The 27,407-nt window shown below is 42.7% G+C and overlaps 1 protein-coding gene across 1 annotated transcript in view; it reads left to right on the top strand.

Moving 5' to 3' along the window:
• The window catches only part of SPATA1 (spermatogenesis associated 1), a 277,801-nt gene that overhangs the window by 98,003 nt on the left and 152,391 nt on the right, over nucleotides 1-27,407 (top strand). Inside the window, exon 4 of the mRNA XM_069232296.1 lies at nucleotides 15,207-15,260. Coding sequence (XP_069088397.1) covers nucleotides 15,207-15,260 — 54 coding nt within the window. The remainder of the gene's footprint in view (nucleotides 1-15,206; nucleotides 15,261-27,407) is intronic.

The raw sequence follows: 27,407 nt of genomic DNA, 5'->3' as shown, positions 1-27,407 counted from the left end.
GTATTCACGGTATACAATGCAAACCCATTGCAATGTGCAGCTCCTCTATTGGCACTGGGTATCTAGGGTTCTTGATAAACCTACAAGCCCAATATATCCCCGCAACCAGAAGAGTCCAGCAGACGTAACGGTATATTACTTTTGAAAATCTGACATCGCAAGAAAAAGTTACAGAGTAACACGTGGAGGAAAATTGCTTTTTTTTGTTACCTTAATTTCAATATTTTTTTATTTCAGCTTTTATTTTCTGTGGAAAAACCTTGTAGGATCTACACAAATTACCCCTTGCTGAACTCAGAATTGTGTCCACCTTTCAGAAATGTTTAGCTGTCTGAGATCCTGCATTGGTTTCACTCCCATTTCTGTCACTAACTGGAAGGAGGCTGAAAGCAAAAATGGGGTATGGCCTAGTAAAATGTCAAAATTGTGTTAAAAATTTGATTTTCTGATTCAAGTCTGCCTTTTCCTGAAAAGCTGGGAAGATGGTACATTTAGCACCACAAACCCTTTGTTGATGCCATTTCAGGGGAAAAAAACACAAGCCTCCTTCTGCAGCCCTTTTTTCCCATTTTTGTTTTCAAAACTACATTTTTGCTGTATTTTGGCTAATTTCTTGATCTCCTCCAAGGGAACCCACAAACTCTGGGTACCTCTAGAATCCTTAGGATGTTGGAAAAAAGGACGCAAATTTGGCGTGGGTAGCTCAAGTGGACAAAAAGTTATGAGGGCCTAAGTGCAAACTGCCCCAAATAGCCAAAAAAAAGGACTGGCACTTGAGGGGGGAAAGGCCTGGCAGCAAAGGGGTTAAGAAGCATCATTCTCACCAAGTGAACAAAGATTGATTTTTGAACTCATCTTTTTTTAAGCTACCTTTGTATCCATTGTATTCTACCTAAATGTATGCCTTTCATTACAGCATCAAGATGTGTTTTAAGATGCATATTTATTCTAATGAATCCTTTTACTGGAAGAAATAGCAGAACTGATATCCCTGTCCCTTAAATTAGGTCAGCCTTGACAGTGCAATAGTCTCTTTGACTTACTGTTTACAATTCTTTAAATCATTTAGAGTGGATTCTGCCTTCTCCCAGAAGAGTATTTTGCTTGCTTGGAAATGTATGAGGAACTATTTCACATCTCAGATGTACACTCTCTCGTGAAACATTCAATTCTTTACCTCAGCTGCTTTATATTATATTTGTTTTCTGTTTTTACAGCAGCAGACTTTGTAAAAAAAAACAAAAGTGTGAACTCAATATACCAGCCAGACCAATAGCATTGTTATGCCTAAAGTTTTCAATTTCTAATATCCCTCATTAGCGTCAATACCTTTTGACATTTCACGCTTGTTGAGCACACTGTTGATTTCATTGTATATGTATGTTGAGTCCACATTTCCTTGTTTAGTGCCATGCCTCTATCACCTATTGAACAATAGCCTAAGGACTGTGTGCTTGCAGAAGTCTTTCCCAGCCACATTAAAAACAGATAACCAAATCCTCTTATTGTGCACCAAGGGCCATATAAAAAACTTCTCTGGCAGCAAAGGTGAACCATAAGCACCTTCCTGGTAAGATGTGTACCCCAAAGAATGTGAAATGTAAAGAAGTGTAAGGATTAAGAATAACTAATATTTCAGAAAATATAGATTAGACCTTGTTAGAAATTTGGTTTCTGGTTGGCAGGGGTATGCATCCTGTTCAAGCAGGAACCCCAGTCCTAGTCAGGGTAAGTCACAAACACACCCTAAATTAACCTCTGCTTATCCGCTGGTAGCTTGGCACAGAGCAGTCTGACTTAACTTGAGGCAATGTCTTAAGTAATTGTGAAATATTTTAAACAGTTAAACAGTAAAAACATCATACAAAGATACCATACCTGATTAGAAAAAAAGAGCTTAATTTAATGAACAAAACAGCAAATATCCAGTAAGTAGAACCAGAGGTATGAACTTTTCAACAATAAACTGAAATGTAGTGCTCAAAAGCATAAAGCACCAACCAGGGCTTTATGGCCCCAGTAGGCTGGTTCAAATCTGAAAGTTCAGGCCAACCGCGAGGGAGCACGGGTCAGATACAGAGACCAGCCTTGCCTGCTGACAAAGTATCTTGTTTGCCTCAACATCGAGGAAGATGCAAGGAGCAGAGGAGGCAATGCATTGTCGTCGATCCTTGGGATGGCGGCAATATGTCGGCTCCGAACTGTGCAAAGTCGGAGATGCAACAGGAATGGAGGAGATGCGCTGAACTCGATCGTTGCAGCAGTGGTAATGCTTCGGCATTGATGGAGTTGAGCCAGTTCCAAGCAGTGCAACAGCGTTGATGCAAGGTTTCTGTTTATAGCAGCATTTTATACCCACTTCTAAGGGCCCAGAACTGGATAGGCATGACTTGGCAGGCAAGACTCGCATCTGACTGAGTTCAGGTGCTGTAGCAGGAGAGTTGGAAGTCTTTTGTGTCCGAGTCTTCAGAAAACTGGAGACCAGTCTCCTGGCCCTTGGAGTCACTCTGGGTGTTGGGTTCAAGTGGTGTGGGTCCAGTCCTTCTCACCCAGGTAAGGAGGGCAGCAGGCAGCAGGTCAGCACAGCAAGGAAGGAGTCCTTCCAGAACAGCAGTCCAGCAGAGTGGCATTCCGTCAGCAGCACAGCAGTTCTTCCTGACAGAGTATGCACAGGTCCAGTCCAGTTCTTATACCCAGTGGTGACTTTGAAATGGGGAAGACTTCAAAGAAGGGCTTTGAAGTCCACAGAGGTCCTCACTTCCTGCCCTGGCTCCAGACTCACTACAGGGGTTTAAGCAGTCCTTTGTGTGAGGACAGGATACAGCCTGTTGAGCTGTAGGTGTGAGACTGTGGCTATCTCCTCCCTCCCAACCTGCACAGAATGGCCCATCTGGGGGTGGATAATCCATCCGTCTCACCTAAGCTCCCTTTGTGTGTGGCTGTCTAGAGGGAATGCACAAAGCCCAGCTGTCACCCCACCCCAGGCATGAATTGGAGACAGGCTGCGCATTCACACATTGCTAAGAACAGGAACATGCCAACTTTCTAAAAGTGGCATTTTCAAAATTGTAACAATAAATCCAACTTTACCATCAAAGGGGATTTATCATTACAATTTCATAGGTACTAAACAAGACAGGTCTATCTCTTCCCAATCAGAAATTACAATGTATTAAGTGTAATAAGGAATCCCCAATGTTATCCTATGAGGGGGTAGGCTTTACAGTAGTGAAAAATGAGTTTGAGAGTTTTTCATTAACAGGACATGTAAAACTTAAAAGTATATGTCCTGCCTTTTATTTGCACAGCACCCTGCCCTATGGGCTACTTAGGGCCTACCATAGGGGTGATGTGTAATAAAAGGGGAGTTTAAAGTTTGGCAAGGGATTTTGAATGCCAAGTCAACATGGCAGTGTAACATGGCATTCAGACTGCAATGGCAGGCCCGAGACATGTTTTAAAGTGCTACTTCAGTGGAGTGCTGCAGGTCCACTAGCAGCATTTAATTTATTGGGCCTGAGCACATGTAGGCCATTTTACTAGGGACTTATAAGTAAATAAATATACTTATTAGGTACATACCAATCAAACCATGTTTTAGGGAGAGAGTACAAGCACTTTAGCACTGGTTTACAGTGGTAAAGTGCACAGAGTGCTAAGGCAAAAGGTTTGGGGGCAGACCCCCTAAGGCTGTCAGGTCTGACAGACGTTTTTTAACTCAGCAAATGTATTAACTTAACCTGCAAATCCTCCTTCATTATTAGGATATCCAATTATGTATTGCACTACCAACCTCTTTCATGCATTTATTGTAAAATGCTTATTGTCTTCACTTTACCACTCCTTGTGAAATGGAATTCACTAACGTACTCTGAGAAGGCTAACAAGTACCCTGAGAAGCTTTGTTTTCCATAAAGAGAAATAATTTAAGACATTTGTAAGCTTTCTGATTGCGGCATTGTCAAGTGATGAAACAGTAAGGCGGGTAAGTGACATTTTTAGTTAATTAACATAAAAGAATACAAATACAAATGTTTAATTTGTTCTAAAGTCTTTACAGTGTAATCGTACAAGAATGTTTTCAACTGAGCGCCAATGTATTCAGAGAGTACAAACACCTGGTGTAATAAGAATACAGGGGAAGGGCAGCCAGGCCTGTTCGGGCCTGTCCAGCTCTCTTTCGGAAAGATAGCAGGACTAATAATAGCTGTTTCCGCAGAACAGATCCTATTCAAACTATGTTACTATTGAACCACATTCAAACAAAAAAAAATGGTAATACCTGCCAAGGTTTGAAAGAGTCATTGCAATATGGAGGCAGGTTTGCGTTCATCACCTGCGGCGTGTAACTGTAGGACATCTATACCACTTAACTTGCTTCAGAGTTTACATAATGAGAGTCCCGGAAATCCCCATAACACCCATCCCCATAGGAGTATGAGTAACGCCAGGTGTTGGAAGTTACTTTGGGATTATACTACATCACACATTGTTTTCAGCAAAAGTATAATTCAGGCACATAGACGGAGGGCAATCAACCGGCTCAAATGTTATCTGAACGAGGACATCTTGAAAATCTGATTTATGAAGCACAGTTTGGACGAAGACCAAGAATAAGTAGCTATTATTTTACCTAATTTATTATGAGTTTAAGAGTTATTGTGGAGTATAATACAGTACTCGTTATAATTCACTCATTTCATCGCAACATATTTTAATGAGTAAAAGACCTCTGTTACCAGTGTAGTTATGCTACACACAGCTAACAAAATCATAGTAAGTAGAGCTGCTTTCACTATGCAATTCTCCTATTTTAAATTGCATGTTTATCATTTTGTCCCCTGCACTTTTGGCTCTTTTTTTAATCGTAAGTGTTCGAATCACTCACAGCACCTGTACCCATTACACCTGTTTGTGCTTGTGCCTTACGATTACAAACACAGTATTCCTTTACTCTTCTTTATCATGCTCTTACATGCTTTTGTGAATTGGCTCTAAACAATCCAGAAATATTGACAAAGCAAATTGGTCTGGTTTGCATTTTGAGTCCTAAATAAAACATTTGAAAAACCTGCTGCAGTGAAAAAAAAAATGTAAAAAATAATTGCAATGCAACCACTCCATAGAAGGCAGAATTATACACTAAACTGCCAATAGCACGAGGTGAGAGAGAAATACTTCTGAGGCCAGAGCTAACGCCCACCCTGTGGATATTTTAAAGAATAGATGGCAATAAATAATACAATGCAAAATAATTAGCACAATTAAAAAGGACTGTCCTGTTTACTAGAAGTGAGATGGGTGTTTTATGACTGATTTAGAAAGGCATGTAAAATTACATAACAGAGTTCTCCATTTGTACTGCTCATATGTGCTTTTGTGAATTGGCACATTTATTTTTTATGAGGTAGTCATTGTGCAATATGACCTCTGATTTCATATTACTTTGTGCAACCGCTACATTCTTTGCCACTTTTCTGTAAGACATTATTTTTAGTTTCAAATTTATTCCAAGAACTCCTTGCCTCAAACAGGTTTATACACCTCCTTTTTACTGCATGATAGTACCATATTACCGCACCACCTTACACATCAAATAATGATTTATAGGAATAATACTGATGCACACTCAAACATCTCCATTTAGAGGGCTTTGTTGTTCACTCACATAGGTGATACTCAGATGGGTTAATGTAGCCTTATCTGTGTCTGTGCATGTATGCTTATAAGTATGCACATATGAAGTATGAATTATGTGATCAAAAAATAATGTGCATAATTTCTGAAGCTTTGAAAATTTCCTATTGACAAAATATGTGTTAGCTGTTTCCAAAAGTATAAGAAGGCCTGCAGCACGAAAATAAATGAAATAATTTATATGTTGATTGCTTGACCCGCAGCCCTTGTAAATCTTGTGTTTGGTGTAGCTAACACTTTAATAACATTTTCAAAATACCTTTCTGAATATATACACTGCTTTCACAAGTGTATTGTGTGAAACAGCATTTCTGTCATTATGATGTTAAAGCATGGTATAGTATTTATTCGTGTATTTTTATATGGAACAATCATCTCCATGGGGGTACCAGAGTGTTAGACAGCTCAGCGCTATGTAGGAAACCAAAGCAGCACTGACCTGTATATGTCGTACCCAGTAGGAGCATTGCCCCGAAGTGCAGCCCTCCTCTGCCCCCCACGCTAACCCCGATGAGCGATAAATGTCCCATCAGGAAGAAAGCACCAAGGGGGAACTGAGGAAGAAAACAAGGTAAGCAGCAAGAAGAGAAACTGCTTGAATGTCCGCCCTGGGTCTGCCAATGGCCCACCTATGAAGATGTAAATTCTATACCTGCAACTGTTCAAAGTGAGCAGTGTTCTGGAATTAAATGGCAAGTGCTGATTTGCAACACGTCGTAGAATCCAAGGGCTTAAAGAAGGGGTCTGGAACTCTGAAAGTCAGAGCCAAACAAGAGGCAGGTAGACTCCTTGGTATGCAGGGGAACACTAACTCATGCTATAGCCCTTTCCACACACACTACTGCACACATATCAAAAAGGAATATAATAAATGCCTGGCCACAAAGTATACTGATGAACTGCTCAACAGAACCCGACAGCCACAAGGAACACTATCCAAGAACTATCCACTATCCCAAGAACTCAGCAACACCCTCTCAGACTACTTTCACGGCAATGTCGCCGCCATCTACAACAACTTTGACCCCCAAACTACGATCTCCAACCTCAGCTCTCTCGAACCCCCTGTGCACACCAAAAGAACAGTCACCATGTGGACACCGCTCACCACACAATGCACCTCTGCGATGATGTCATCCATCCACTCCAGGACACCCACCGACCCATGTCCCCACCACCTGTTTAACCTTGGAACCAAACACATTAGCACCAAACTCACAAGCATCATCAACACCTTTATCACCTTTGCATTTTTTCCAGACAAATGGAAACACAAGGAAATCAGACCCCTGCTAAAGAAATCCTCTGCCGACCACAGTAAACTAAAAAAATTAGAGACCAATCTCTCCGCTCCCCTACCCTCAAAGTGCTCAAGAAGGCCATCAGTCAATAGCGCACCAACTCCCTGGAAGAAAATAACCTAATGGACATCTCCCAATCAGGATCCTCTACCAACTACAGCACCAAGGCCACACTCGTTGCTCCCACGGACGAAACCACAACACTCTTCCATCATGGGGAAACCCCCGCCCTGATCCTCCTCGACCTATCAGCCGCATTCGACACCTTCTTCCACCACACCCTCATTAACAAACTCCACCACATTGGAATACAAGATGACACCCTCAAATGGATCACCTCCTTTCTGACAAGATGCAGTCAGAGCATCCGGCTGCCTCACTTCACCTCCGCACCCAAGAACATAATATGTGGCATGCCCCAAGGATCATCCCTCAGCCCCACATTGTTCAGCACCTACATGAGCCCCTGGCCGTCATCGTCAGATCCTGTGGACTCAACATCATCTCGTATGCAGATGATACTCAGCTCATTCTCTCACTCACAGAAGACCCCTCTACCACCAGAACAAACTTCCGCAAAGCCATGACCAGCATAGCCGACTTGATGAAACAAACTGCCTCAAACTAAATTCTGACAAAACGGAAGTGCTGATCTTAGGGAGAAACACATTCATATGAGACCACTGGTGGTGGCCAGCTGGACTGGGACTCATTCTCACACCTGTGGACCACGTGCACAACCTCAGCATCACCCTTGACAGCAAACTGACCATGAAGCGGCAAATCAATGCAGTCGGCTCCTCCTGCTTTCACACACTCCACGTGCTCTGAAGAATCTTCAAATGGCTCCCAATCAACACCAGGAAAACTGTCACCAGCTGTCTCTACTACGGCAATGCACTCTACGCCGGCATCTCCGCCCAGCTCCTCAATAGACTCCAGAGCATAAAGAACAATGCAGCCAGACTCGTCCAGGACCTCCTTACCTGCATCACCCCCTACATCAGAAACCTCCACTGGCTCCCCCTCCAAAAGAGATGCCAGTTCAGGCTTCTCATGGACACCTACAAAGCCTTACATGATCAAGGACTGTCCCACATTAACCACCGACTAAGCTTCCACCAACCTGCCGGACACCTGCACTCCTCCTTTCTGGCCCCCTCACACACACCCAGAATTCATTGCAGCCAAAGTGGTGGCTGCTCCTTCTCCTACATTGCCACCAAGGGCTGTAATTACCTCCCCCTCCAAACAGCACCGTCACTTGTCGGCATTAGGAAGAGACTCAAGACCTGGATCTTCAACAGAGACATCACACCCCAGGGCCCAGATAACCCCAGGGTTGATAGTGTCACGCTCTGCAAATACTGACTGAATGACTGAATGACTGATTGAGTGATTGACTGTCTGTATTGAATGGCTTTAAGCACTCTTGAGGTCTGGTAAACATAAAAATAATAAGGCTCTTGGTCATAAGGCTCCTTCTCTCACATACCCACAACCATGCAGGTAACAATGCCAAATGCAAAGCTGCGTGGCATGCGAAGAATTTTCCAAGCGCTATCTTTGAAGCACAATGTCTCATAAAAGCATTTTACATGCAAGTGTTGTTGCTGATGAATAGATGCCTTGATGCGCATCCACGCTTATTGATACATTCTGCTTAGCTTTTCCTTAGTTTTGCAGGATAAGGCTCAGCGCCCTTGAGACACCCTTGGGTACTAGTTGAATCTAGGATTTGTTTAACTTCCAATTCTTGTTCTCCATCAACTACTATGGGATTAGGAGGGATTATCTGTCATGTATTGGTGTAACATCATTTAAGTGCAGAAACGTGAAAAAGAGAATGGATTTGCATCGAGATGGGGAGGTCCAACAAACAAATCTGGGTTTCAATTTACAGTTGCTTGGTAATGTAAGTCTCCCACTTGATAATGAAGCTTGGCCATGCGTTTTCTATCAGCATATTTCTTAGAGAGTTTCTGTGCTTCTTCTTAACTTTGTTTTTCATCCTTTATTACTCTGCGCAAATGTGTATGATACTCCTTAACTGAGGGTACATGGAATTTCTCGGGTAGAGCAAAAGGCAATGTCTTGGGTTGGAAACCTATTTGACATTAGAAGGGGGAGCACCCTAATGTAGTGTTTTGTGTGTTGTTATATACAAATTCTACCATCTATAGATGCTGTGACCAGTCATCACTACGTAATAATGCTACATAGCATAAGTATTGGCCAAAGATCTGATTCAGGCGTTCCATCATATCATCTGTTTTGGGATGGTAACTAGTTGATAAACGGACTTCTATGGGTACTAGTGATTTACATAGCTAGCGCCAAAACTAGGAGATAAAATGAGAGCCCCAGTCAGTAATGAGTACATTGGGAATTCCATGCAGCTTGATAATATGACAGCCAAAGGTCTGTGTGATCAATTACCACCAAAACTGCCAGGTGCCCTTGACTGCATGGCAATTCCACCACGAAGTCCCGGTATGCCATGAAGCTCCTGTAATTGAAATGGGTTGTAACAAACCATCTGGTTTAGTATGACTTGTCTTAATTTGTGCACAAATGGAATAAGTTTTTATGTATTGTTCTACATCTGCCCGCAAGGATGTCCACTAGAAACAATGGGAGATTAAGGACGTAGTCTTAAGTGAGCCCAAATTCCCTGCTAGGCCTGAGTTGTGTGCCTACTGTATTACCTGTACTTGAAGATCAGTAAAAGGCACATAGATATTGTGACTGTGACACGTAGATATTATGACTTTGGTACCATAACACTCTACATTCTGAATAGGTTTCAGCAGCTTGTAGCCAATCAATAATGTTTAAAGTCTTCAAACATGTAGCGAGTTCCTGCAAGAATTCATTTGTAATACTAGTAATGCTGGAGACCATGATTTGTTCTTGGAGAACAAGAGGTGGGTCTTTCTCAAGTTGTTCCTCTTATGTCATAGGATCGTGACAAGGCATTCTCTTTGCTGTTTGGACCCCAGGTCTGTAAGCTATACTGAAATCAAAATATGAGAAGTATAATGACTAAAGTAATTGGCAAGGTGTGAAGGCACGAGCTGATTTTTAGAATTGCTAATTCCTATGATCCATCTACATTTCAATAGTATACCTAACCTCCATAAGGTAATGGTGCTATTCCTCAAAAGCTCTTATTATCGCCAATAACTCTTTGTCTGCTATGACATAATTTACCTTGCAGAGAGTCAATTTCTGTGAGTAGTATGCTACCGGGTGTATTTGATCTGTTTTGGGGTGTCGTTGAGACAGAACAACACCTAACACAGGATTGGAAGTATTGGCTTCCAGAATGAATGTTAATGTGATATCTGGGTGTTGCAGAATAGATGCTTCCACATAAAATGTCTTTAAATCAGTAAAGGTCTGATAGGTATTTGGTAGCCATTCAAAAGTAACCCCTTTATAAAGGAGTCTGGTCAGAGGCTGTACAAAAACAGAAAGGTTCTTAATAAATCGCCTGTAAAAGTTTGCAAATCCCCTGTGCTAACCCTGATGTGTGAAAAACATCACACCAGGAGAAAGAACCGATGGGAAATGGGGGAAGAAAACAAGGTAAGTGGAGGAAGAGAAACTGCCTGAGTATCCATCTTGGGCCTCACACTGTCTGCCAAATAGAATGCTGGCTTGAGGACCACTATGTTGTGTACCAATGGAAGGATCAATACCCCTGGGACTTGTGTGATCCTGGAAAAGAGAGAGGTGTAAGAAAATTAGTCATGCTAATAATGGTGTTCTATGTAGCGACCTATAAAATGTCAGTTCTATACCTGAAACTATGTAATGGCACGTGCTGATTAGTGACGCCTTGTTGTAGAATCCAAGAGCAGACACAACTAAATTAGGGTTGTAGACAGGTAGGAAGGAATCAAAATGTAGGGGAAGCTCTTGGAATAAGAGCATAAAGAAGGGGTTTGGAACTCTTAAAGTCGGAGCTCAGCACAAGGTAAGTAGAATCCTGGGTAAGTTGGGTATGCTGGGTGTTGGACCTGGCCCTTTTTGCAGGCTCATCCCCAAACTCTCTGCTTCCTTCCTCCTATTTTTTTCTGACCTGTTTTTTCTGGCAATAGGACTCTGGGCACTTTACCACTGCTAACCAGTGCTAAAGGGCACATGCTGTCTTTGTAAATTGTAATTCTGATTAGTTTTCCATGATTGGCATATTTCATTTAATAGTAAGTCCCTAGTAAAGTGCACTGTGTGTGCCCAGGGCCTGTAAATCAAATGCTACTAGTGACCTGCACCACTGATTGTGCCACCTACTTGAGTATCTGTAAACATGTCTCAGACATGCTACTGCAGTGTCTGTGTGTGCAGGTTTGATCTGCTATGGCCACCTGACAAGTGCACCCACTTGCCAGGCCCAACCCTTCCCTTTTTGTACTTGTAAGGCACCCCTAAGGTAGGCCCAAGACAGCCCCATAGGCACGGTGCAGTGTATTCAAAAGGTAGGACATGTGTTTCACATGTCCTCATAGTGAACGGCTACCAAATTCGTTTTTCACTATTGCCAGGGCTACCTCTCCTATAGGTTAACATGGGGATTGCATTTAAATTCCTCTTATGTGCAATTTCCCATTGGGAGCAGATAGAGTTGTGGAGTTTGGGGTCTCTGATCTCACTCACAATTTACAAATACACCTTTTTGTGAAGTTGGTTTTTAGATTGTAAGTTTTAAAATGCCACTTTTAGACCCTGTTAGGGGGCCCCTGCACTGCCCATGCCAATGGCATGGGCAGTGCAGGGGCCCCCAAGGGCCCCACGACACCCGTTCCCGCCATCCTGTTGCTGGCGGTAAAAACCGCCAGAAACAGGATGGCGGGAATGGAGTCGGAATCTCCATCGCCGCCATGGAGATTCAGCCCAGCCGGGGGAAATCCGGCAGGAAACCGCCGGACCTGGCTGGGCGACCGCAGCTGTAGCAAAGGAAGCACCGCCAGCCTGTTGGCGGTGCTTCTGTGGTATCGACCGCTAGGGTCAGAATGACCCCTATAGTGATTTCTCCACAAAATTATTCTTAATAATTACAGTAACTGTCAGGGCCACTGCAGGGGTTACTATAAGCACTTTGTGAAAACAAATCACATAAAACTAGATGTCAGATCTTAGAGCCCATGAACCAGCCGAGCCCCGAAAATGTTTGGTATGTAAATCAAAGTGTTTGCATATAGAATAATGAAGAAAAAAGGTTTGATAAATTATTTGCCTAAGATCACACAATTTAGGAGAGGAAGCCGTGATTTATCCAGGTTTTCTGGTTTACTTTGTACAAATCAGCCAATAAATGGGTATCTATTTGTCTTTACTTATGTTAAGGATTTGTTTTTATCTCTTTGTGCATTTTTCTGCACTTCTTATATAGCGGGCCTCGACCCAAATGCATGGGAGCCATTTACATGAGCACCAGTTCACATTCATTGTTTATGAACTCAGGCAAATTAAGGCCCATATTTATACTTTTTTAGCGCCGCATTTGCGCCGCTTTTTGATGCAAAAACGGCGCAAACTTACAAAATACAATTGTATTTTGCAAATTTGCGCCGTTTTTGCATCAAAAAAAGACGCAAATGCGGCGCTAAAAAAGTATAAATACGGGCCTAAGTGATTTACCCAGAATCATAGGCTGTTGAGCCAGCATCGGGACTCAAACCTGCTTCCCTAGTTCCAAGGTTAGCAGCTCTAGCCATAATGCCACATCCTGGGAAGAGGGAGGCAGGCAGAAGTCACATAAAAGCTCGGCTCATTATGGGCTGGTGGTTACAACAGGACCTAAAGCTCAGCCAGGCTTCAGACTCAAGCCTGGCTTGAGCTTTCAGTGGCTTTCCCACCCCTACATAAAACAAATACTCGAAAAACAGTTATCAAGACCAAGATTGCTGATAGGAGCAGAAGTGAATCTGAGTAGTAGTAGTAGTAAAAAATAAGACCCCTCAGCAAAATAAATAAAGTGAGGAGAAAAGGGTACAATCGAGTGTGGAAACAAGCATCTATAATATAGCACTAGAAAACTCTTGGATGAACGTGTGTTTCAGAAATACATGTTTAATTTTGTATCTGTTACAAATTTTCTTATGTGAGTGGCCCCAAACACTGGCATACTTGTCTGATGTGCCAATTGTATTTCGTAAGTTTGGGCCGCTTTTGCGTCAGAAAGTGGCACCAATGCAGCGCTAAAAAAGCATAAATATGGGACTGTATTTGTAAATAAGTGTTGCAAAATGTTGGTGTGTGACGCCCTTATCCTCACTAGTAAGAAGAGTCCTTATTTGGACAGGGTGCAAGCCACTTCCAACTTAAGACTCCCATTTCTAACACTGGTTAACACTCACTCATTCACTCACTCACTCTATAACCCTTACCATACACACTTCTGCTCACATATCAAAAAGGAATACAATAAATGCCTGGCCACCAGGTTTACCGATGAACTGCTTGGTATTGAATGGCTTTAAGAACTCTTTCGTTTTTAGTTTCTTACATAGTATTGAGCATATTATCAACATTAAAATTCAAAAACATACATTGACCTAGTGATGACTTAAATAATACACATTTGTCTGCAGCAAGATGGCATAGGAAATTAAATTAACAGTAGCGTTTAGTGATTATGGGCTTAAGTCACAGAGCTATCTTAAACAAAAGTGGATTTGTGCAAGCACTTATTTTAAAAAAGAATTTGCATGTGCAGAAATTTACTTTCACTCATATGTCACTCGGCGCTTAATTTGAGCAGGTTCAGCCCACTGCCATTCATTGTTGGGACCGGCACTGATTTTCCTCATCGGATATGAACGGAGTACAAAAGAGGGAAAACACACAAACTGGAGGAGGAGGGCTAAAGAGAGAATAACATCACCAATGGAGGCTGCAGGGACCAGCAAGAGTGACATTAACGGGCAGACAGTGTCTAGAAGTGGATTGAAGAGGGTTTGGGTGAATTCAAGATGATGTAGGCCTGGTATTCAGCATGCCGACATTTAATTGAGCCAGCCCTGGGCATCTGAGCACAGCTTTGGGCACCAGTACTCCTTCCTTTACAAATTGAGGACTGGCCTTGCACCTGCTCCAAGTTTGCACTTCAGGCGTTTCAACTGGTGTGACAAAAGTAGATTACATTACATTTCTATAAATGTATATATACATAGTGGGCAGAGGTTCTTGCTTAATCCACAAATTGCTTCCGCCATATACACCCAGAAGATCATTACCTTCTGAAAACTCCCTGTTATTAGCCATCCCTAAAGTTCACAGGGCCAGAAGTGGCGGGCGCTCTTTTGCTTTTTTGACCGCCAAACTGTGGAATAAAAAACATACAGCCAGATTTGGACTTCAGAAAGCTTCTAAAGACTCACCTATTTCAGTTAGGTTTTACTGGCAGGTTTCTGGAGGTGTGGCTCTTAGCGCCGGGGGGCCTCTAGGGGTAGCTGTGTGCTATATAAAACACCAAGAATAGAATACAATTTCATTTAGAGAGTTAACTTGGTAATGAGCGCTTCCGCCATTTCCTTGTGGAAATCAGTCAATAACACAAAGCTCCTATAGAGAAGGGTTCAATGCTGCCAGGAGAAATGCATTTCCAATCAGCATTGCAGAACTTGTACTTCACTCCTCGTGAAAGGCAACAGCTCTGGAGTACAGATTTACTTTCTCACCACAAGTGTACCTTTCTGACATTCACAGTGAATAATTGCTGGGGTACAGTAATAATCGTAAATCTCTGAATTCTGATCCATGTACAGTCAAGGCTTGCTCAGGGATGGGACTTTAACAGCCCACTTGGTATCAGGGCCTATGACGGGGAAGTTGGTGACCAGTGACAGCGCCTTAGAGCAGTTTTCGTATTCAAACAAAATATGGAATGATCCAAAACAAAACAATATATTATGACTCTCGCTCTATTGCTTGGTTACCGTGAGTTGCGTGGCAAATTGCCACATTCTCAGATTACACATACTTCGGATTTAATGTGCATGCTTTATTATCTTTGTGATATTACCTCTAATAGCAGGTTTCAAGTTACTAGAAAAACACTTCACTAATCCCAGTTTACCTAATGATAGTCTACTCATTACAGCCAAATATAAGTTCTGCACCCTTTTAAAATGTGTATATTTTTGCACCGACTTCTATTAATATATTATTTAATACTGTACTTGCTATTGTTTTCCTTAGGTAAAACGAAAACAAGAGAAAGAAATGAAACTGAAGTCATTCGCACCTCCATATGTATGTATCATGTGTAACTTCATAAAAATGTTACGGTCGCGCCAAACAAATCTGCAGAGTTCAAAAACAGCACTGGACAATTTAAAGGAAAAATAGCAATAGAATGTGATGTGCGCAATGATTTAACTACAGCAAAGTAGCAGCATCAAAGAAGTTTGTGTTGAAAGTAATTAAAGTAATTTTCACAGTCTTTCAACTGATTTGCTTTTAGAAGGTGCGCGGCACGTTTGCATTGTATTATTCATTTAGGTGTATTCACTGCAGACACCACAGAACCCAACTATCTTCACTAGCTGTACAGAATAATACAGAGTCAGGCCGTAAATTTGAGGATATTGGGTGCACGCCCTGTTAAAAAGAAAGAAATATGGCCAGAAACACTAAGACCTGATCAAGAGAAAAGGAGGTGGGTTGCGTTACAGACAACCCCCAGAACAAATCACAACATAGTTTACATGTCAAAGCCCACCTTCCTGATTGTGGCATGCCTGCATGTCCCCTGCTCGACAACAAAAGAGGGCTGTGAAAATGTCAGCTTAGTGCACTGACAGCTATAAGTTATAGAGCACTTACTCAGAGGGCCATATTTAAGAAAAATAGCAGTGCACAGAGTGCAGCGCCACTTTTCTTTCGCCCCTTAGCCCCCCCTAATGCCACCATGTTTGCAATGTATTTAAAATATGGTGAATTATGGCGGTAGTTAGGGAACTAGTGTCAGAATTTTTTATAGTAGTCCAGCACTTTGCAGGATTAGCGTAAAAATTGGTGACGCTAATCGTGCAAAGCACCCAGAGGCCCATTCTAACCAATGGAAACCTCCTTTTAATGCCTTCTCTGAGCAGGCCTTAAATTTGCCGAAAAAAATGACTCAAAGAAATCTCTTAGATTTCTTTGCACCAATTTCTTGGCCCCCAAACGGGAGAACACCCCATTTGCATACATTATGCCTGGCGCAGGCGCAATGTGGCACAAAGCGTTACAAAGTGGTGCAATGCATGCATTTTTTTAAATATGACGCAGCGCTTTAGCATAAAAAAATGATGCTAATGTGGCGTTAGAATGGCGCTAGAGGCTCTTAAATATACCCTAGAATTTACAAAGTCTAGAGTAAGCCATCAAGCGCGCTTTCAGTAAACGAATTACTTGCCAGAAATCACAGTTTTTCTGAGTTAAACTCTAAATCCATGCAGTCCCTACCTTTTGAGGTGTCTCCAGGCTGGAGACAAGAACATTAAATACAGCAGTGATATTTAATCGGCGTGCAAGTTTGTTCTGTGACCCGCCTTGACAAGGACTTGCTGAGCTTGTCGTGGCAGTATTAGCAAACAGTAATAAACAAGCTTCATAAAGAAATCATTACCTAGTGCTGTTCCAGTTTACTGTACGATGCAAGACAAATCTCTTAAAGGCTAAGGCATGGAGTAGATGTTCCACCGAATCTGCAATAAAAGGATCAAACGCAAACTAAAAACGATGCTATTCGGAGCCTCTCATGGTAACATTCCCAAAAGAGGTGCTTGGAGAGAATAATTTAATAGCATTAAGTGCCTAAGAGGGAAGAGTAAGATAATAAGAATGCCAATAAGAATTAGAATGAGGATAAGAACAGGAATAGAAATAGGAGTAGGAGCCGGAAGAGGAACAACAAAAAATAGGAATAGGAAAAAAAGGATACGAATAAGAGTAAGAACAACAATCCACTTGAGGGTGGCAATGAAACAGATGCCAGTGAGAGTGCATGCCTCTGTGCAAGAAGAGCCTGGGCGGTCCGTGGAAGATACTGAAGGGAAGGACGATTTCCAGGTGGCCACCTTATTGTGCATCATGGCTATGCCGAAATGTTATTCGGTGGTGGGTTTCCTATTAAAGAATGTAGAAGAAGAGAGTACATAAATCCCTCAGAGATTCTAATGAAAATATATAAAGAATCCTTTCTGAAGCAACCAGTCCATCAGCACCTGCCATTCCACCCCTCCCCACCCCCCAATCATCAGTTGCACCGATTTCGTGCTTATGCAGACAAATGATGCACATGTGCCAAACACAGCAGCATTGTGATGCATAGGATAAGTAGGATAAGGAACTACTGAGAACCTGGGGCAGGCTTTCTGCAGGTCTCATATTCATGGAAAGATGCAACTGATAGGCAGAAGAAAGCCCAAAACATTGCAATGACGTTCATTTTAATGCCTGCACAGCTTAAGTATTATTCTTCTGGATATCTAGAACATAATACAAATTTAGAGGTAAGTACCTTGAAGTGTGCCAGTACCTGATTATTTTCAAAATGCTACTGAACCCGAGCCTCAGAACTCAACAAATCATGTCTGTGTGTTTAAGGTTAAGGAAGGACATGAAGTGTAGGTATGTTTGTGCTGAAATTTGGGATAAATCAATATTTTAGTTTATCTTGTGTCCTATTCCATTGCCCTAGTCATAAAGAGTTATAATTGCAACCTGGACCAGTTATAGGCTATGGGTAGAAAGGGAACATTTCTAGACCCCACTAGTTTGCATATGGGCTACCGTCACGGCAACTGACATCACATAACCTTTCAATCTCTTTGGCATCATTGAAGTGATTTCCCCCGAAGAGGCATCAAGGCATCTGTACAATGGATAGATATGTAAACAAAAAATACCCCTGATTAAGAAGTGACCAAATCCTTAAAAACTCTGTTAAGTGGTTTCTACAATCTCTCTGGATATAAAACATACCCAACGGTTGTTCAAAACGTCTTTACTCCTTTGTAGCTACGTGCTTAAAGAGGAGTGCATGATTAAAACTCCCAAGATATCTTTGTTTCCACAATTAAAAAAAATATTAAGCACAGAAGAGTTTAGTACAAAAAATATTTGAATACAAAGCATGGTGGATAATACAAGAGTGTGACCCCATCAAATGTGAACAATATTTGCACTTTTAAAAAATGTTGTGTATCAAAGGACATCAGTTTGTTTCGTCTGTAACATGAATATATAGTTTAACCTTTTAGCTGACTCGTGCCTTAGATATCATATTCTAAAGCCTACTTTTTTTGGTGTAATGTGGGGCCAATTGCGAGGTTTGTGGCTGAGGTTTAGCGTGTGTGTGGGCTTTGACAGGCCTGCGCCCGGAAGCAGATAGTTATGCTGCCTGTTTCACTCTGTAAACTTTTCTTCTCATACGGCGATCAGGTGCTGCAACTGCGAGTTTGGAATAACCAGTAGAGCCTGGGGTTGTGGACTCCATCCTTGCAGCGCAGACTGAGGCAGGCCAGCCTGCCGTGCTCCACTTGAGGAGGCGCACAGGACGTGATCCGGCGCGCAATGACGGGTACTATGCCACATCTTCTGTCGGCCACAGCTCTCTGCCAGTGCTCTGTGCAGCCATTGCGCGTCGTGCGTCTTAAAGTGCTGAACGGTTTCTAGCCGCTGTGTGCATTTCTTCCATGCTAGTGCAGATTTTCAAAGACACTAATGCCGTTTTCACAAGATGTCAAATGGTTATTCCTTCTTGCGAAGGGGGCCAGGGAGTGCCACTTCTTACATTGAGAAGAAGGTGTGAGAGCCGCCAGTGGGGCCCGGATGTACATGCACACCAAACCTTGGAGAATGGGAAAACTCTTCATCTAGCCCGGCCGTTCCTTAAGCCAGAGAGAGCTGGAGGCTGGGGCAGTGCCTTACCAAGTTTAGACTGCCACTTTTGTACTATCGTACATAACTGCCCATTCCGATCTGAATATCTTGGACAGGCAACACCACAATCAAGTGTAGCCGCCCTAAAAGAGTCCATTCCATATCTGATTTCAGCAACACCTCACCAGACATAAAGAGAGACCCCATATGCAAGGCACTTTAGACAGTCTCTGTCCACCATGCTAGGGTGAGAGCTCGAACCAAATGGTAGAATGGATGAGGCATGAAAGCATGAGAGAGACAAATGAATTGGAAATAGTATTGTCTTCCCCCTCCAAGGCAGACTTTAAAGCAGAACTTCCTTTTTAGGTAAAAGCCTAGCAGCAGGACCGGCTTTAGGGCAGTGCGACTGGTGCAGCATCACTGGGCGCTGACCTTGGGAGGGGGGTGCTGACCTCAGGGGTGCTCTATGTGTAGCAATAACGTATGATTTAAAAACACCCGCTGCAGAGTTCCTTGTACGTCTAGCTTTCAGACAGCAATAGAAATGCCAAGATGAATCTTGTGATTAATGTTCCTGCTTGAGAGAGAGAGAGCATTTTATCTAGTGGCAGTTTTGACTCGCCATAAAGTAGCACCTGCTGCAAAGAAAAGGGTACCGTGAAAATAAATCGTACCGTGAAGATCACAGATTATTATTTTATGTGGACAGCTGAGTGGATTACTTCCTTTGTTTTAGAGGTTTTTTTTATTGCCCCAGTTTATAATATACAACTCCAATATAGAACACTCCACTCTACCATACTCTACTCCATGCATCTCCCTCTTTGACACTCCACTCTACACAGCTCCCTGTACGCCACTCCACACCACTTTACTCCACTGTACATCACTCCTATCAGTGACACACTACTCCACTTTTTCTCCACTACTCCACTCTACACCTCTCTACTCTACACCAATCTACATCACTTCACTCTACTCTACACCACTGCACTCTATTCTACACCTCTCCACAACACTCTACTCTACTTCACAACACTCCACTCCACTTCACTTGACACTCCACTCCACAACACTCCACTCTACAACACTGCATGGCACTCCTCTCAACTTTATATCGCTCCACCTCCCTCCACTCCACTCCACGCCACTCCACAACACTCAACGTCACTCCAGTCTACAACACTCACTCCATTCCACGCCACTCCCCTCCACTTTACAACTCTCTTCTCCACTCCATGCCACTCTCCTTTATGCCTCTAACATTTAGCCATCTTGAACACCAGCCACTCTACTCAACTCTAGGCCACTCTACTCCACTCTACACCACTCCACTCTGCTTTACTCCACTACATTACATTCTGTGACCCTTCACTCTACAAAACAACATTCAACATCCCTCCACTCTAAGCTCCTCTACTTTGTGGCACTCTACTCTGTGCCACTCCACTCTACAACACTCAACTCCACTCTATGCAACTCCCTCTATGACCCTCCACTGCACTCTTCACAACTCCCTGTATGCCACTCCATACCACTTTACACCACTCTATGCCACTCCACTTAGTGACGCACTACTCCACTCTTTTTTACTACTCCACTCTACGCCCCTCCAATGTAAGCCATTCTTCACCACTCAACTATACTCTACAAAACTTCACTCTACTCCACACCACTCCGCTCTTCTCTACACCACTCCTAGATATTCTACTCTACTCCACAAGAATTTGCTCTACTCTCCACTCCACAACATTCCACTCTACAACACTGCACATCACATCTCTCCACTTTATGCCACTCCACTACCCACCACTCCGCTCTTCACCACTCCACAACACTCTACATCCCTTTGCTCTACGACACTCACTTCACTCCACTTTATGACACTTGTTTCCACTCCATGCCATGCTCCTTAATGCTGCTAACCTTTAGCCATCCTTAACAGCAGCTATGCTGGTGTACAACATGGCTAAAACAAACCTATTGGCGTTGTCAATGCTTGTTGGTGTTAAATCAATTTTCTAAGTCATGCCAGACGAGGCCTCTGTAAGAAGTTTTCAACCCACTGAGATATCTTAATTCTGACTGTCCAGGCAAACATACCGTAATGCCATTCCAAGTTCCTGTGTCAGAAATGTCCTCTTTTCAACTGTAAGCATAATTTTCAAACCACAAACGTTCTCAGCTACTTCCTTAACCACCAATGCTGGTAAAATAGTTCAGTGTGCAATACGTCCACTACAGAAATCTGTAATCTGCATAGTATACCTTTACTCTTTCAAGGCAGACATGATGAGGGCTATACGTGGTGTACTGTAATTGAACTTTCCCATATTAAAAAACACCCACTAAAATGTACTGTTGCTGGAGTGTTATGGTCGTTTAGAAACTGTACAGTTAATAAATAAACCATACATGTAAAGAACTTCACAGATCAGAAATATATGAACACATCCATATAGAATTACTTCTCAGTCTAGGTTCTCGTTTATTAGCTCTCTGTTTCAAAATTAAAATAAAAAAAAACCTTATTCGGATGCACACAATATCCATAAAACATCGTGCAGCATAAATAATAAACCATCATGAATATGTAAATCATTAAACCAGCATAAGCTCTCTGTATCATTGGAGACCAGGACGAGTAACTGGTGCTAGCAATGGTGAAATAGGATCTAATACTGCAGCTCAACTTCTAAAGTGGCGTGTTGGCACCCAGAGCCCCAGAACACACAGGGGGTTATTACAACTTTGGAGGAGGTGTTAATCCGTCCCAAAAGTGACGGTAAAGTGACGGATATACCACCAGCCGTATTACGAGTCCATTATATCCTATGGAACTCGTAATACGGCTGGGGGTATATCCGTCACTTTACCGTCACTTTTGGGACGGATTAACACCTCCTCCAAAGTTGTAATAACCCCCACAGTCACAGTCTGTGATGTCATAGTGGAGGAGATCAGGCCTTTTGCTTGTTTTCACTGAAGTACATAACTTCCCCCTCTCTAACAGCATAACACCAGATGTTCTGCTGTCCTCCCAGAGACTCTATAGCGAGAGTGCCAAGGAGGAGCAAAGCGATTGCTTGCAGGGCTGGCCTTAGTGCTGGTGGCACCCGATGTGACAGTGTTTGTTGGCGCCCTCCCAAAGACTACCTTCGCCACAGATTCCCTCACTACCACCCTTTAACAGTGCCCATCTATTCTCCATAACCACTCTCTCTCAGATGCATTTTATTATTTTCGTAGCACCACTCATACTAGTGTAGTGTGTCCGAGAACTTTACATCACAAACATGTTATAGAGAGGCAAATCAATCATGTGTGTGAGTGTATAGGAAATGTTGTATAAGACAGAGGACTACAAGGGATAGGAGTCACGTCATCCATACTGGTAGATGGTATGGGTTAAGAGTGCTTATTGTGGACAAGCACAAACTCAAAATGTTAAAAGTACCACCATAGTTGGGGGTTGTCTTTCTAATCAGAATTGATTTATACCCAAGTGAACCCTTTTTGCAACAGTAGGATAATGAAAGACTGGGGAAAAATCATAACACTCTAACCTATATATACCTTGCAGTTTCCACGCAATTCTTTGATGACAGTTTGTAGTTCATTGTTCCGTGTCAGGATTTTAACTTATAAACTGCAAGTAACTAAAGGATAAATCCAACAAAAGCAGTAACCCATTGACCTATTTACATTACATACACTTAGTGATCTGATCTGCATGGTGCACATGCTTTGCAACAGGCATATTAACTCCCTGCGCTACTTTATGATGAGTTAAAACCTCCACTACACAAAACAAACTCTCAGAAGGTCCATTAATCACTGGAGTTATCTTGACACGTTAATTGTTAACATTTGCTGGAGGCAAGAAACGACAGCAAGTACTTTTAAAACCATAAAAAACTTCTGAACACGGCACCCCCATGCGAAGGCAACACCCGGTGCAGTGGCACCAGTCGCACCACCCTAGTGCCGGCCCTGGTTGCTCATTCTGCATGCACCAGAAGTGTTAGTTTTCACACTAAGGACACCACAATTTTGCAACATCATAACTTTTAGGTCTCACCTACAAGTCTGTAGGCAAAGGTCTATTATGGAGCACAGTTCTTTAAGTGAGATTAGGGGGTGAGGTGTCAAGAGGGTGTTGCCTAAGTAATTGAGGGCTGGCTTGAAATATGTGCAATAAGACAATGGACTAACCACTAACCTTGGGTTCCGGAGCAGCATGTTGCCCAGCATAAAGCGCTAAGATACCTTGTCAGGGGTAGTAAGCGTAATATAGATGCAATTACACTACAACACAGTACAATTTTGTTGTAAATAATTAGAATTCTTAATTACAAAAGCTACATATGTGACCATCACTATGTGCACACTGGAGATAGGTCAAGGATTGGATGATAACGTAATCTGAACACTATTAAGGGGCCCCTGACTCACAATGCCTTCAGCCTCAACTCCGTCAGATCAGCTCAGTCATACCCCAATATGAACACCCTCCCACGACTAGAAATCATCTGAACACCAGAGTGCAACTCAACTCGCATGTACTATACATGCATTGGCATAGCCAATAGTTCAGCCTTTTAGAGGCAAGAGCTCTTGGCTTTGCCAATTCATAGTAAAGTAATTTTAATTCCAATACAAAATTACATTAAAGTAAAGGTAGTTTACAAATGTTAACAAATTCAAAGTCTTTACTTGTGTAAAGTATGTGATGTATATACTACCTAGTGGTGGCCACCACTGGGTAGTTATAGTTAAGATCTAGTTTGTATAGAACATTATTTTTTTGTTTTGCTAATAACTTTGGCGCAGTTTGATGAATCATCACAAAGTTTTTTTTTTAAAACAGTGCTGTCTGGAAAGTTTTGGGGTGATCCATCAAGCGGGGGCCAAGGAAAAAGGGGGGGAGGGTCCCAAAACGCAGTTTCGCCATTCATTTTTTCAAAGGGATTTTGAACAGCGATAGCTCCCAAACTAGTGAACGTAATTACACCAGATTTGGTAGGAAGATGGCTCTTGGTTCAGAAAGAGGCCTTTTTGTAATTTGGTGTTAATCCTTTCAGTAGTTTTTAAGATATTAAAGAAAATCCAATTGTGTATAGATAGGGACGCAAAGGCTTGGCGAACCCTTCCAATCTCATGCTGAGATCTGAATGACTGCCAACACTTAAATGAAGAAGTGTTGGCAGCCATCTTGATGTAAAAAAAAAAGTAAAAGGGGCCAGTGGAGGGACACCCTGACCCCATAGCTCTGGTGCTGGGGCCCCAGCAGGATCCCCTCAGAGCTAAAAAGCATTTTATTTAAAATTTTCACTGCAGATCCGGCGAAATTTTTAAAAAAAACAAGCATGGGCTCTCGTTCTTGTTTTACCTACAGCGCCCGGGTAGGCCAGGTCCCGGGGGCATTGCCTTTTCAATGCGGGAGGACCGCCTGGCCCCCCCCGCGGCCCCGGGGACCGCCACCTCCCCGGGGCTTTACAGAAATATGATGTGGCGGTTGCGCGACCCCCCCACAGTCCGGGGGACACCACTTCCCCGGGGCTTTACAGAAATATGGGGGGTGCACATGCCCCCCCCTGCAGCCCTGGGGACCACCAAGTCCCCAAGGCTATAATAAAAAGAATGAAGGTGGTCCGTTTCGGACTCCCAAACCCGGGGGTCCACCACCTCCCCCAGTCTATGCTAGTTGGAGGGGGGCCACACAGCCCCATCGAGGAGCCATAAATGGCCCTGGGGACCGCCACCCCCATGTCCCGGGGTGCCCAACACCGGGAACAAAGCTGTTAGCTTGTGCTTGGTGGAAACTGATAGCTTCCACCAGGCAAAAGCAAACCAAGTCCGCTTTCTGGCAACAGAAGCTGTCAAACAACTCCCACTGTCAGAAAGCGTAGTTTTCATCTGTCTTCCCTGCATGCAATTATGTGTTCAGGGACGACAGATGAAAAATTGCTCCCAGAAGCAGGGAGCTGCTATTTAAAGCAGCTCCCTGCTTCTGAGAGCAATGCCAGCACCCACAGGATGATGGTAGCCGGCTAGGACCCCGGGCCTTGAGCCTCTCCACGATCCTGTTACTCTTTCTCTCTCTCTCTCTCTCTCTCTCTCTCTCTCTCTCTCTCTCTCTCTCTCTCTCTCTCTCTCTCTCTCTCTCTCTCTCTCTCTCTCTCTCTCTCTCTCTCTCTTTCTCTCTCTCTCTCTCTGTCTCTCTCCCCCAGACAGTGGGATGGGGGATAGAGACAGAGAGAGAGAGATTGTCATTGCAATGGTCACTCCATGCAGTGACTTCGAAGTGTCATACTGGAAAGATGTTTGGTACGAATTATATAGTTACATTTGGATGCAGAGCAGAAAATAGTCACTTCTGGCCTAATGGTCAATGTCTTGAGCTGTCACTCAGTAGGCTGAAGGTTCAAATCATAGTATTGCTTGGCAGTGTGCTTGATAATTACTAGTGTTTTGACTGTTAAACCTTTCTTGTGCTGGAACATTCACGTTTCTTTCCAATCTAATGCATGTGTTGACTGTTATAGGTGTGTCTGGAAGCATCACAATAAGGAGTCACTTATGGCCTAAAGGTTAAGGTCATAGACCCTAGCACTGAAAGTTGAGGTTTCTACTCCAAGTGCGCGTGTGGTCATTTTCCTTCCTTAATGTCTTTTAAACTTCAAAAGTTTAAGGTTCATACTTGAAGGTGATTGCACTCTCTTTAATTGACAAATAAATTTTTCTTTTCAATATGTCCAGAAATATCTCATTTTAAGTATATCATTCACCAAAGCCTAAGAAACTATCTCTCTCGCTCTCACTCTCTTTATTTCTCTCTCTCAATTACTTTTTTTTCAATCTTTCTCCCACTTACACACCCATTCAGACCCTTATGCACCCACTCACACATCCACACTCACAAACCCACTTATAGACCCACTCAGACTCTCACACAGCCAGTCACAGACCCATTGAAACCCTCATGCTCCTTCTCACAGACCCACACAAACACTGATGCACCCATTAAGACACTGATGCACCCACTATCTCACACAGAAAGACACTCTCACAACCACTCTCACCCCCATATACACCCTCTCATACCTATTCTCACTCCCAGAGACAGGCTGTGGCCAACTCCTGCCGCCCACAGCCACAGGGCCGTGCGCAGCATTTACCAAACAATAGAAATTAATCTGTTAGAGTTATCTCACGTAACTATAACTCCTGCCCTACGGTAACTGTAACTTGTGTCCACGCCGTCCCTGTAATGGTTTTTAAATTCTATTTCCTAACTATAACATTGATATAACCTTTGAATATATATATATATATATATATATATATATATATATAAATATATGTATATCTTAAAGATGAGACCTATTAGGTGTGGGTGTCGCTATTTTCCATAACTCTGTACAAGTTACTATAATCGATTCTCTGCTGACAAATGGCCTTGAGATGTGTGTTTTTAAACTCTCAATAACTGTAACTAAAGTCTGGAGAGGTGCACTGATTTATCACCCTTCCGGCACTGAGAGATTTTTGTCAGCTAATAATGGACTTTATTGCACCTCACATTCTATCTTTTGATAAGTTCCTCTTACTTGGTGATTTTATTTAACATTATGAGAATATAAATTACCTTGGAACGCTTCAGCTTTTAGCCAATATGAAGACTCTTGGTCTTAAAGAAATAGCTACCTGCCCTACACATAGTGCAGGCCACACTCGGGACCTTATTTTCACAAATGTAGCAAAAGTAACGAGTGGCCTACAGCTATCAATCACATGGTCAGCACCAGAAAAAGTCCGCAAAATTTAAAGGAAAGGTATGCAACCTTTATCACCCATGGAGGGCAGTGATCCCTGACTCCTATTCTTAATAATATCAGGCGGCCGCCCTGACACCTTTACAGAAATAAACTTAGGTTTAGAATCTTACCATACGTCTCTAACGGCCACCTTTAATAAAATAACTCCCTTTAAGAAATCTTCATCTTCTGCACCTTGTAGGAATCAGGCAACCTGGTATTCCAGGGAGCTACACTAGGAAAACTAGAATGTAAACACCTAGAGTGCTGTTGGTGATCCACTAAATCATCTATAGACAAAGATGCATATCCAGATAGGCTCCGGTTTTATCACACCCAGATCGAAAAAGCCAGGAAAACCTATATCACTTTATCATTTATCCTAGTCGAGAATTCCACAAAAGAGCTAAAAAAAGCACTAAACAGCTTTGAGAAACCTTGTGCTTCTGCTACCTCTGTCCCACCATCTCAGATTCTTTTTAATCCACTTGCCAACTTTTATGATAATAAAAACATCACTATATGTAAGAGTTTTTCAGTTTGCCCATCACTGTCACACATGGCACTAGATCTGAGCCAACCTCATCCGGTTGCCATATCTACCTTGGAAGCATTTGAATTCTGCCCACTGGAACAGGTGCGGAAGAAGCTACTTCTGGCAAACTTTGATTCTCTGCTAGATGTTTGGTTCTTCAGTGAAAACTTT

The sequence above is a fragment of the Pleurodeles waltl genome, chromosome 4_2, assembly GCF_031143425.1.
Source record: "Pleurodeles waltl isolate 20211129_DDA chromosome 4_2, aPleWal1.hap1.20221129, whole genome shotgun sequence".
NCBI classification, from domain to species: Eukaryota; Metazoa; Chordata; class Amphibia; order Caudata; family Salamandridae; genus Pleurodeles; species Pleurodeles waltl.
The sequence above is the reverse complement of the archived record's forward strand: the minus strand, read 5'-3'. Positions and strand labels throughout refer to the sequence as shown.